This window comes from Cetorhinus maximus, chromosome 10 (genome assembly GCF_964194155.1).
Source record: "Cetorhinus maximus chromosome 10, sCetMax3.hap1.1, whole genome shotgun sequence".
In the NCBI taxonomy this organism is placed as follows: Eukaryota; Metazoa; Chordata; class Chondrichthyes; order Lamniformes; family Cetorhinidae; genus Cetorhinus; species Cetorhinus maximus.
Window position 1 is genome coordinate 19,434,528 of NC_135888.1, and position 13,332 is coordinate 19,447,859.

The 13,332-nt window shown below is 44.9% G+C and overlaps 1 protein-coding gene across 1 annotated transcript in view; it reads left to right on the plus strand.

Annotated features, from left to right (window-relative positions):
- Window positions 1–13,332, plus strand: part of LOC144685209 (solute carrier family 53 member 1-like) — a 108,146-nt gene that overhangs the window by 46,056 nt on the left and 48,758 nt on the right. The window contains exons 3-5 of the mRNA XM_078549639.1: window positions 8,133–8,234; window positions 10,780–10,997; window positions 12,340–12,489. Of these exons, the coding sequence (XP_078405765.1) occupies window positions 8,133–8,234; window positions 10,780–10,997; window positions 12,340–12,489 (470 nt within the window). The remainder of the gene's footprint in view (window positions 1–8,132; window positions 8,235–10,779; window positions 10,998–12,339; window positions 12,490–13,332) is intronic.

The window sequence follows — 13,332 nt, forward strand, 5'->3', positions numbered from 1 at the left end:
CTCAGTGTCCCTGACAACACCCATTGGGCACGCTGCCCAGCATTGAGCAGGCTTCAGTGGTTCCTTGTTTTTCACCGTCTGCTCTGCAGCCAGCTCTGTATCCCACTGTCAACCCAATTGCAGGCACGCTGCTATAGAAGATGGGTGTTTTTTTTTGTAAAAATATACTTTATTCATAAAAAATCTTCAATCACATTCAAAACCATTTCAAAAACAACATTACAAGGGTACAATCCAGGTTAAACTTTTACAAAATGTATCACCAGGTGCATCAGTACAAACAATATTACAATCATTTACAGCCTTTCATTTTGATCTGTACAGCCCGAGGGGCTCTAAACAGTTCCCAGTCTCTCGGTGCGCTGTGGTAGAAAGGTCTTAGACAGCGACCCTTCCCCATTGCGCCTTTGCGGCAGCTGCCCCAAGCTTTAGTGCGTCCCTCAGCACGTAGTCCTGGACTTTGGATTGTGCCAGTCCGCAACAATCGGTCGGGGACAACTCTTTGCGCTGGAAGACCAACAAGTTTCGGGCAGACCAAAGCGCCTCTTTCACCGAGTTGATGATCCTCCAGCTGCAGTTGATGTTTGTCTCGGTGTGTGTCCCTGGGAACAGCCCGTAGAGCACAGAGTCCTGTGTCACAGAACTGCTTGGGATGAACCTCGACAGCAACCACTGCATCTCTCTCCAGACTTTCTTTGCAAAGGCACAATCCACAAGGAGGTGAACAACGGTCTCTTCCCCACCACAGCCACCTCGAGGGCAACGTGCAGAGGGGGTGAGCCTCCTGGCGTGTAGGAAGGATCTGACGGGGAGGGCCTTTCTCACCACCAGCCAAGCTACGTCTTGGTGCTTGTTGGAAAGTTCTGGCGATGAGGCATTCTGCCAAATGACTTTGACAGTCTGCTCGGGGAACCATCCCACAGGGTCCACCCTCTCCTTTTCCCTCAGGGCCTCTAGGACGTTACGTGCTGACCACTGCCTGATAGACTTGTGGTCAAAGGTGTTTTTCTGCATAAATTTTTCCACCAGGGACAGGTGGTACGGCACGGTCCAACTACTTGGAGCGTTCCGTGGCAGCGTGGCCAGACCCATCCTTCGCAACACCGGGGACAGGTAGAACCTCAGCACGTAGTGACACTTGGTGTTTGCGTACTGAGGGTCTACGCACCGCTTGATGCAGCCGCACACAAAGGTGGCCATCAGTATGAGGGCGATGTTGGGCACGTTTTTTCCCCCTTTATCTAGAGGCTTGTACATCGCGTCCCTGCGGACACGATCCATTTTCGACCTCCAGATAAAGCGGAAGATGGCTCGAGTGATCGCCGTCGCGCAGGAGTCTGGAATGGGCCAGACCTGCGCCACGTACAGCAACAGCGAGAGTACCTCACACCTGATGACCAGGTTCTTACCCGCAATGGAGAGGGAGCGTCGCTCCCACATGCCCAGTTTCCTTTTCACCATAGCCACTCGCTCCTTCCAGTTTCTAACGCTTGCCCCGGTCCCTCCGAACCATATCCCCAGCACCTTCAGGCCGTCAGCCCTGACAGTGAAGGGGACAAAGGATCGGTCAGCCCAGTTCCCAAAGAACATGGCCTCGCTCTTCCCACGATTTACCTTGGCTCCCGAGGCCAGTTCGAACTGGTCGCAGATGTGCAACAGTCTGCGCACCGACAGCGGATCCGAGCAGAAGACGGCGACGTCGTCCATGTACAGGGAGGCTTTTACCTGAGTGCCTCCACTGCCTGGGATCGTCACTCCTCTTATGCCCGGATCCTTCCTGATGGACTCGGCAAAGGGTTCTATGCAACACACGAAAAGGACAGGCGAGAGAGGACAGCCCTGCCTGACTCCAGATTTAATCGGAAAGCTATCTGTTTCCCACCCGTTGATTGAGACTGCGCTACTGATGTTAGTGTAGAGCAGTTGGATCCAATTTCGAATTCCCTCCCCAAACCCCATTTTGGAGAGCACATCCCCCATGTAGGTGTGCGATATTCTGTCAAAGGCCTTCTCCTGATCCAAGCTGATGAGGCAGGTATCCACACCCCTGTCCTGTACATAGGCAATCGTATCCCTGAGCAGCGCCAGGCTGTCAGAGATCTTCCTGCCTGGCACAGAGCAGGTCTGGTCAGGGTGAATCACCAATTCCAGATATAGAAGATTTTTTTTTTTTTTTTTTGTAAAAATATACTTTATTCATAAAATATCTTCAATCACATTCCAAACCATTTCAAAAACAACATTACAAGGGTACAATCCAGGTTAAACTTTTACAAAATGTATCACCAGGTGCATCAGTACAAACAATATTACAATCATTTACAGCCTTTCATTTTGATCTGTACAGCCCGAGGGGCTCTAAACAGTTCCCAGTCTCTCGGTGCGCTGTGGTAGAAAGGTCTTAGACAGCGACCCTTCCCCATTGCGCCTTTGCGGCAGCTGCCCCAAGCTTTAGTGCGTCCCTCAGCACGTAGTCCTGGACTTTGGATTGTGCCAGTCCGCAACAATCGGTCGGGGACAACTCTTTGTGCTGGAAGACCAACAAGTTTCGGGCAGACCAAAGCGCGTCTTTCACCGAGTTGATGATCCTCCAGCTGCAGTCGATGTTTGTCTCGGTGTGTGTCCCTGGGAACAGCCCGTAGAGCACAGAGTCCTGTGTCACAGAACTGCTCGGGATGAACCTCGACAGCAACCACTGCATCTCTCTCCAGACTTTCTTTGCAAAGGCACAATCCACAAGGAGGTGAACAACGGTCTCTTCCCCACCACAGCCACCTCGAGGGCAACGTGCCGAGGGGGTGAGACTCCTGGCGTGTAGGAAGGATCTGACGGGGAGGGCCTTTCTCACCACCAGCCAAGCTACGTCTTGGTGCTTGTTGGAAAGTTCTGGCGATGAGGCATTCTGCCAAATGACTTTGACAGTCTGCTCGGGGAACCGATCCAGATATAGAAGATGGGTGTTTCCATGGAGCCAGGCAGTGAGAGGCTGGAAACTCCAGCTGTTTGACTGTCCTGTACACCAACCCAACCCTGCGCACCTTATTGTGACAGTAGCACACAGAGTGAACACAAGCAATTGGAGATTTGTTTGTGTGATTATTCGATAAAGGCTTGCCTGTGCATTCTACTGACCAGGATTAATGTAAAAGAGCGTAACCTCAGCACTGACTGAAACACTGTTGGCTGAGTGGGGATCGATTTCTTTTTGTATTATTAATGAAGGCGAAGGTTTTATTTGTGCTGTCAGTATTTATTTATCATGAAACAAATGGCTGTCTGGTTAAAGACAATGCAGCACTTCATCGGTTTGAACAAAGAATCTGCTGCTGAACACCTGCCTATGCAATCGGAGCCTCCATCTCTTCCCTTTTCCCAGAGAGTGACAGTCCAAAGGTTCAATGTTCATCTCCAGGGGCATTTACAACCACAGCATTATGTTATAGAGGTCCTTTAATGCAATAAAACGTTCCAAGGTACTTCACAGGAGCGATTATCAAACACAGTTTGACACCAAACCACATTAGAATTACATTTCAGGTGACCAAAAACTTGGTCATTGAGGTGGTTTTTTTAATGAGATAGAGAGAAAGAGAGGACAGGTTTAGGGAGTGAATTCAAGAACTCTGGCAGTGGTGAAGATTGGGGATGACCAAGAAGGCAGAATTAAAGGAGTGTAGAGTTTTCAGAGCTTTATAGGGCTGGAGAAGGTTTGAGAGATAGGGAGGGGAGAGGTTTGAACAGGACACTGAGAAGTTTAAAATTGAGGGAAACATTTTTTTTATTCATTCATGGGATGTAGGCATCACTGGCTAGGCCAGCATTTATTGCCCATCCCCGATTGCCCTTGTTCAGAGGGAATTTTTAAGATTCCACCACATTGTTGTCACATGTAGGGTAAGGATGGCAGATTTTCTTCCCTAAAGGGCATAAGTGAATCAGATGGGTTTTTTAGGACAACCAGCAGTCATCATCAGACTTTTAATTCCAGATTTTTATTGAATTCAAATTTCACCATCTGCCATAGTGGAATTCGAACCTGGGTCATTACCCTGGGGTCTCTGGAATACTAAGTCCAGTGACTGTGCCACTACCTCTCTCTCATAACACTAGGCAAGTGCTGAGGCACTATATGAGTTCCTGAGGATAGCTGATGAGACCTCTGTTATAGCCAAATACAAAGAAAATCAAATATTCAGGAGGTGATTAAGAAGCTGGTAAGAAGATTAAAGAGTAATCGGATGGAGGGAAGATTGGGAATGACCACCGACAAAGTTATGCTAAACTTCTATAAATCTCTGATTAGGCCTCAGCTGCAGTATTGTGTCTAATTCTAGGCACCTCACTTTCGGAAGGATTTCAAGGCCTTGGAGGGGGTGCAGAGGATTAACAAATTTACATCAGGGAAGAGGGACTTTGGATATGTGGGGAGATTAAAGAAGTTGGGGTTGATTTCCTTAGTGTAGGTGTCAAGGTGAGTTATGTTGTGGAGGTGAAACAATGGTCCTGATGATGGGTAGGATATGGAATTTGAAGCTCAGCTCAAGAACAAACAGAACACCAGGAAGGTCCAATGTTTGGGAAAGTGTGTGCGAGCAGCCAGGAAGCGGGAATGGAATTAGAGGTTAATGGTTAAGGGTGGGAGCCAATAAAAGGATGTCATCAGCCTTGGTGGCAGCATCACTTTAAAAGAAACTTGACAATGCGTGATCCTGAGCTGCCTTCATGCCCTTTCTTAGGAGCTGGTTGGCGAGAATTTTGGGAACAGCAACCCAATGCTCTCTTGGCTAGGGTTGGAGCACAATCCAGGGCAAAAAGTACCTTAAAAAGAGGACTCTTAGCTTCAGAAGATACCAAAAAACAAAGCACTCACTGGCTGCTGCCTTGAGTAAGAACATTTGAAGCCTGAAAAAGTGACAATAGTTTGATCACAGAATCTTAATGGCACAGAAGGGGGCCATTCAGCCCATTGTGTCTGCACCGGCTCGCCAAATGAGCATTATGACCTAGTGCCATTGCCCTGCCTTTTCTGCGTACCCCTGCACTTTGTTTCTATTCAAATAATCATCCAATGCCCTCCTGAATGCCTTGATTGAACCTGCCTCCACCACACTTCCAGGCAGCACATTCCAGACCCGAACCACTCGTTGTGTGAAAAAGTTTTTTCTCACGTCAACAGAAATGGTAGCTCCTTCTCTCCACCCCCAGGAAAGAGTCCAGGAGCCAGTTCTGGGACTAGTTCAGCAGATGCTGCATTTACACGAAATACCTGCTCTGTTCCCCTGAATAAAAAGTTCTAAAATATTGAGTGGCACTGAAAAGGTGCCTTCAAAATCATACTAACATATTCCGAAAAAAAAAAATAATTGGGACCAATTCAAAATTCGCGCTAGTCAAGCAAAACTGTCTGGTCTGTTAAACCCAAGCCTATCAAATACTCACAACTAAGGATATCTTTTGCCTGTGTGCTTCACTATGTGAATGCAGCTCTCTCCTCTGGATGTGACAAGCACCCATTTCTTCCTGATCCAGCTGTCTCTTTGTCCTGGTTCCTTAACTTGTGTTTTATCAGACTCTATATTTATGTAGGAGAGAGACAGATGGTAATAAATCAATGGGGACAATCTGCAGATGAACAAATTACCAACAGTAGCTCCTGCTTTCCATTATCTCAAAGCCATCATGAATGCCTGATGGAGTTTTTTTCTTCCAGTTTACAATCAATTAGCTTTGCAAGGGAATAAAAACCCTTGCCTGATAATGAGCAAATTGCAAATAGATTAATCAAGTCACTTTTCAAACTGTCAAAAACAAACACGCAAATCGCCCCCATGGGTATAATTAAATGGAACATTCCCAAAGGGATGTCTCAGTGTAGAAGTGCCTTTTTGTGTTCATGCCAGTAAAGAGAAGGCTGAGGAATGAACATATGAGCTTACGAAATAGGAGCAGAAGTAGGCCATTTGGCCCCTCGAGCCTGCTCCGCCATTCAATGAGATCATAGTTGATCTGTTTGTGTTTCGAGTTTCACATTCCCATCTACCCCCGATAACTTTTGATTTCCTTGCCTAACAAGAATCTATCTAGCTCTGCCTTAAAAATAGTCAGTGATCCCCGCCTCCATTGCCTTCTGAGGTCGAGGGTTCCAAAGTCGCGCAACCCTCTCAGAATGACTTGTTTTATAAGATTATCAGAGAGTTTGGCAAGTTAGACCTACAGAAGATAGGCCCAATTTTAACGCTGGATAGGTTTTGAGTTAAAATCTCACCCAACATTTCCACTTGAAAGACCAGAACCGGGGGCCATAAATATATGGATGAAAGGCCATCGACCTGAAACATTAATTCTGTTTCTCTCTCCATAGACGCTGCCTAACCTTCTGAGTAATTTCAGCATTTTTTATTCCAGATTTCCCCACTTGCAATAGTTTGCTTTTGTGTTGGAGACATTGAAGTAGTTTTGAACTGTGGTCACTGTTTTATAGAGGAACCACAGCAGTCAATTGGCAGACAAATAACAATGGGATAATGACCAGATAATCTACGTTAGTAATGTTGATTGAGGGATAAATATTGACCAGGACACCAGGAAGAACTCCCCTGCTCTTCTTCAAAATGGTACCATGGGATATTTTACATCCACCTGAGAAGGCTGATAGGGTCTTAGCACCTCCCACAGTGCAGCACTCCCGCAGTACTGCACTGGAGTGTCAGCCTAGGTTTTGTGTTCAAGTCCCGGGAGTGGGATTATAAAGCCATAATCTTCTGACTCGGAGCTGAGAGCACTGAGCCAAGCCACCTGTAGGCCAGACTGGGAAGGGGTGGCAGATTCTCTTCCCTGAAGGACATTAGTGAAGCAGTTGAATTTGTACAACAAGTTGACAGCTTTTTATGATCACTTTTCAGGTGGCAACCCGCAAACAATCTGATTAACTGAATTGAATTTCACAACTTCCCATGGTGTAGTATGTCTGTGGTAAAGTTTCTTTACTATGTATGTTGATACACTTTCACATTTGGAATCATTCCCTATGCCAGTTCTTTGGTGATATTCCCCTCTGAACTGTCCTCTGTCTTGCCAAATGGAATCTCTTACATCCAATGGAATGGCTGAGTGTTAATTATCCTTCTGTATAGTAACCCCAACCCTTATCTTTCCACACATTTTTAGTTGACCAAAATGGGGAGAGACTACATTTAGCTGGCGAACAATTGAACAAAAACTGACTACTAATGAAGATAGACCAACAGGTACTCAAAGGGACTAATGGTTTCTGGACTAATGCTAGGCAAAGCAATCAATCCAGGAGCAAAAACACAGGGGTACAAGAAAGGAGTCTCTAAAGTTTCTCCCTTATTGTCAATCCCCAACACTTATGCCAAACTGGAAATTTCTAAATGGCTTTATCATGAGCAGATGGACAGAGCACAGCTTCTCGAGTATCTGTGCGTTAGTAGCGTTATCATGCTTAAAGAGAAAAAGGCTTCGGATTCCAGTTCTGCAAATGATCTGAGATGTGGTCACTTCTAAACTGTTGAGTTGTTGGGAGGTGGGCAGAGAAAGTGAGCAAAGACAGAGTCAGATGGGAGCTGTGTTTGGCTGAAGTTGACAAGAAAACAGGAGATCCTTAGCTTAGTATTGAATACATTCTTTTTAACTTAACCTGCACTAGCTAGAGAGGAGGTGCAAATTACTTTGGTGTAGTTGGTGCTCATCAGTCAGTCGCTTTACGGAAGACTAAACATTTTAACCATCTAACAGCTACATTATATCTGCATGGTATATGCCTCCCACAATATAGTTGAGATTTAAGAAAGGTTATCTAGTTATTATGACCTGCGTGGTAATCTTGTTATATCATGTTGCTCAAAAATCCAAAGATGGGCTATTATACTGGCCTTGGAGCCATGTTATTCGATTTATAATCAATTAAAAATCTCCAGTGGTGTGTACACTTGCTGTAAGAGTCACATTTACTTTCTGACACACTTTACCTTCTGGTTCACCTTGAGCAATGCCAAAGGAGATCTACTAACATACATAAGATTCTCAGTATAAAGAGTGTAAAATGCTCTGGATTTTCTTGTTGATTTTAACCAAACTCTTTGAAATATTTTCTGTATTTGTCTCTGTAGTCACAGAACCTGCAGTCATTCAGCGATACCATGCATCATTTGAAGAGAGATTCTTCCAGATAAGCGAAAAGGAACTAACCAAAATAAACACATTTTACGCAGGTAAATTTTGGGGTTTTTTTGGGTCATTCTTTGCATCTATGGAACCTTCTAAGATTGCCGATACTAACTTTCTTGATCAGGTACACACTACCCGAAATGGCGGTGTCATCCATTTCCGTGTAAGTTTTGAAAGGCAAATGGACATGTGGGGAGGGGACCATTAATTGAGGAGAATTAATTTACAGGGCTATGGGGAGAAAGCTGGGTGTGGGACCAAATTGGATAGTAAATTGAATACAAAAGCAGAGATGTAATGATGGAACTGTATAAAACGCTGGTTTAGGCCACGGCTGGAATTTTGTGTACAGTTCTGGTCACCACATTACAGGAAAGACAAAATTGCTGTGGAGAGAGTACAGAGGGGATTTACAAGAATGTTGCCAGGGCTTGAAAATTGCAGCCATAAGGAAAAGTTGGATAGGCTGGGGTTGTTTTCCTTAGAACAGAAGAGGCTGAGGGGTGACCTAATTGTGGTGTACAAAATTATGAGGAGCCTGGATAGAGTAGACAGGAAAGACCTGTATCCCCTAGCTGAGGGGTTAATTACCAGGGGGCATAGGTTTAAGGTGATCGGCAGAAGGATTAGGGGGACATGAGGAAAACCTTTTTCACCCAGAGGGTGGTAGGCATCTGGAATTCACTGAGGCTGAAACTCATTTAAAAGTTACCTGGATCTGCATCTGAAGTGCTGTAACCTGCAAGGCTACAGACCAAGTGCTGGAAAGTGGGATTAAAAATGAGCGGCTAGTTTCTTTTTTTTGCTCTTTTTTTTGGCCGACACAGACTGCTCTCAGGGGAAGAGAGTTCCAAAGATTCACGACCTTCTCAGAGAAAAAAAATTCTCCTCATCTCCATCCTAAATGGGAGACCCCTTATTTTTAAACTGTGTCCCCCAGTTCTAGTCTCTCCCACAAGCGGAAACATTCTTTCAGCATCTGCCCTGTCAAGTCCCCTCTGGATCTTGTATGTTTCAATAGAATCTTCTCCCATTCTGCTAAACCCCAATGGATACAGGCCCAGCCTGTCCAACTGTTCCTTGTAGGGTAACCTCCCCCCACCGACCCCAGGAATTAGTCAAGTGAACCTTCTCTGAACTGCTTCCAGAACGCCAACATGGACTGGTGGAGGCAAATGGTCATTCTGTATAAAAGCCTCTGCACCAAGGAATAGCGGGTCAGAGAGAGGGAATTAAATCAGCAGAAACAAGATTATTGAGTCCCAGTTAAAATACTTGCTTTGTACTAAAAGAGTCAAAAAGCAGTCAGCCCTAAAATGACCCATTGAACTAATTCTGACTAAAGAGCACAAATAACTGATTTTAGTTAGGGCTCTGCTCGGTCTATTTAATCTCTTGTGGAAAAGTTCTGCAACGCTACTTGTGTCAGCCGAGGCTCAGTGGATAGCACATCTGCCTCTGTGACAGAAAGCTGTGGGTTCAACTCCCACTCCAGAGACATGAGCAAAAAAATTCAAGGCTGGCACTCCAATGCGGTACTGAGTGCTTCACTATCAGAGGTGCCATCTTTCAAGTGGGCTAAAGCAAGGCCTCGTCTGCCCTCTGGGGTTGCATGTAAAAGATCCCATGATATTATTCTGAAGAAGAGCAGGAGATTTCTCCCCGGTGTCCTGGCCAATATTTGTCCCTCAATCGACATCGCAAAGGCAGATTATCTGGTCATTATCACATTGCTGTCTGTGGAAGCTTGCTATGGGCAAATTGGCTGCCACGTTTCCTACATTACAATAAGGACTACATTCAAAAAGCACTTCATTGACTGTAAAGTGCTTTGGGATGTCCTGAGGCTGTGAAAGATGCTATATAAATGCAAGACTTTCTTTTACTAAAATCAACCAAAATTTCAGGTAACCTAATCTCTTCTCTAGCTAGCAATGCATCCCAAGGAACCAATAGCAGTCTTTGACTTGAAATGCAAATTGCTCCAGTTGATTGGAACTTCTGCACCATGTACCAGTCCTACTTTAAAGCTGATTAAATTTCTACCACTGGGGAGAGGGTTTTTAAACTCTTCCAACTTCATTGCAATCATGTAGATACAGAAAAAAAAACTCTAAACACACCAACTAACTCTGAGCAATGCCAACTTTCAGTGCGCCAATTAAAAAACATGGCACTTTCTCCACTTACTATCGAAATGGCAGCCATCACTCTACAATCACTGGATGACTTTTTTCTTCCCATTTGGTATCTAGTAGCTTTCCTGCAGGTCACTGCTCCATATCAAATGGCCTAGAATTACATGGTTTTAGGAATAAGTCATCATGTGAAGCAGAATTATTATTTTATTTCTTAATCAAATTAATGACTTGTGTTTTAGTTTCCTGCTGATCACCATTCATTGTCATGGATCCTGTTCATCTTCTGCTCTGACTTTTGTTGCCAAAGTAAAGTAGATTTGTTGCGAATGGGATCACCCTAGATGACATGACTCCATACGAGGCAGTTATTTTGTCACATTCCACCTCAGTGAAATAACTGTTTCCCTCCATCCAACACCACCCACCCCCACCCCCCACCCAATTCCAGAAAAACTCGCAGAAGCCCAGAGACGATTAGCAACGCTACAGAGCGAACTCGAAGCAGTGTTTGATGTGCTGAGAGGTGACATTGAGAGATCATCGGGGCAATGGTGGAGCATCCTTCATAGACCATACAGACACAGAGCGCGACACAAGATCATGTGTGACCTGAAGCTGGCCTTCAGTGAATTCTACCTCAGTCTAATTCTACTGCAGAATTACCAGGTGCGTGGGAAGCCACTTCAACCTACGAGATCATTGGGACCCAGTAGAAAATGACCAAAAAATATATTTTATATTGTAAGAAACTTATTGAAATATTAGAACTAAAAATGGCCTATTATCTGACCGGGCCCACTCCTTTCCCAGACTCCACATGGTGGGTGGAGGGGGGTGACTTCACATCCACAAGAGGGCAAAGAACATCTGGTACAAAAGCAAAATACTGCAGATTCTGAAAATCCAACATCAACTCAGAAAAGGCTGGAAATACTCAACAGGTCAGGCATCATTTATGGAGTGAGAAACAGAGTTAACTTTCCAGATCAATAATCTTTTATCAGAATCGAATTTAGAACCTCATATACTATTGAAGTTCACCCAGAATACAATCAAGTAGGAATCATTGAACTGGTGAAAACTTGCCTTTTTATGTTATTGGGCTTGCTATAAAAACTCTCATTATAGCTTACTGACTAAGGTGTAACTGAGTTTTTGATAGTGTACTAATTAATTTAGTACCGATGAAAAACCTCCCTGGTCCTGGAAAACTATTCATATATTTGCAGAATGCCAGATTTCTCCATTATGATAAAACATTTGCATATTTTTAAAATATATTTTTTGAAGTTTATTTGTGATATTTCAGCTTCTACCTTAATTCCATGTGAATGTCCCAATCAATTATTTTGCCCTTTTGTAAAATTTAATTAAAGGTCAAGGACCTTGACCTTGATTTTTGACTTCCTGGTTTGCTCTCTGTGAGAATACTTCAATGTGATTGGCTGCTTTCCCTGCTTGATGACATCACTGCTGCTGGATGCCTGGAGATCCCCTTGACTTGCTGCCAGATTTAAACTGACAAAGCATAGTCACTGACAACAAAATCTGGGCCTTTGTTTAAACAATGGGCATTACCAGCCTTGATGAAGAGTCATACGGACTTGAAACGTTAACTGTTTTCCTCTCCGCCGATGCTGTCAGACCTGCTGAGATTTTCCAGCTATTTTTGTTTTTGTTTCAGATTTCCAGCATCCGCAGTATTTTGCTTTTAACTTTCTAGAGCAGGTTTAGTGGACAATTAGTGTGCAAATCTTGCATGTTCTTAAAAATAGCGAGGAGGCTAAGGAGGGCAAGAGCCACTTGTACTGAGTAAATCGGCCACAAGTTCTGCAACTCAACCTATCACTTTATAATACCATGATCTTACTGGCTGATTTGTGCATCAACAACAATGTGCATCATGAGCTTGCTGTGTTTTTTCTGTCGCGTTTTATTCTTTCTGCTTCTCCTCCCACCCCTGATCACAATAGGCAACCTGACTGACCCCACTCTTGTTCCATTCCAGAATCTCAATGTTACCGGATTCGGCAAAATCATGAAGAAATATGACAAGATGTTTCAAACCATGAAAGGGGCAGGTTGGCAAGCCACTCAGGTGGAGGGCTCGCCAATATATACCAATAAAAAGATTGACCAGCTGATAACCGAGGTGGAGGTAAGCATGGGCTTGGCGAAGGGATCACAAAGGCTCCCTCTCCCCCTTATTCACTGAGTTCCGAAATGGCGAGGCTAAAAATGGTCACCATGCTCCGATCTGAGTTATACTGTCAAGTGCCACCCACCTCCCTGCAGGCCTGTTGGTCAGCAAGTTACGTTCACAGACCAGCCGGGGAGGGTGCAGTGCTGCTGCAGGCTATTACAGGAGAGTACACACCCCTTTGTAGGGGACAAAATCGCTGGGAGATGTGGATGTGCACCAATTCCACCCTCACACAGTGGCAGCAGTGTGTACCATCTACAAGGAGCTCTGCAGGAACTCGCCAAGGCTCCTTAGACAGCACCTTTCAAACCCACAACCACTACCACCTAGAAGGACAAGGGCAGCAGATAGGTGGGAACACCACCACTTGGAAGTTCCCCTCCAAGTCACTCACCATCCTGACTTGGAAATATGTCGCCGTTCCTTCACTGTCACTGGGTCAAAATCCTGGAACTCCCTCCCTAACAGCACTGTGGGTGCACCACACAGAGCAGTTCAAGAAGGCAGCTCACCACCACCTCCACAAGGGCAATTAGGAATGGTCAATAAATGCTGGCCTAGCCAGCGACGTCCACATCCCATAAAACAAATTTAAAAGTGACAAGATTTCACACTTGAATTGCAAACCCCAGGTCTGGGAACGGACACAGCAGTTACCTCCGTGTGTCTGTGTGTCTGAGTCAGGTAGATCCACAGAACTTAGGCACTACAGCTGATAGGAGATGCACCTTTCAACAGAACTGGACTGTGAAACCACAGGCAAAGGGGGGTATTTACAGAGACTGCAATACTTGGGCA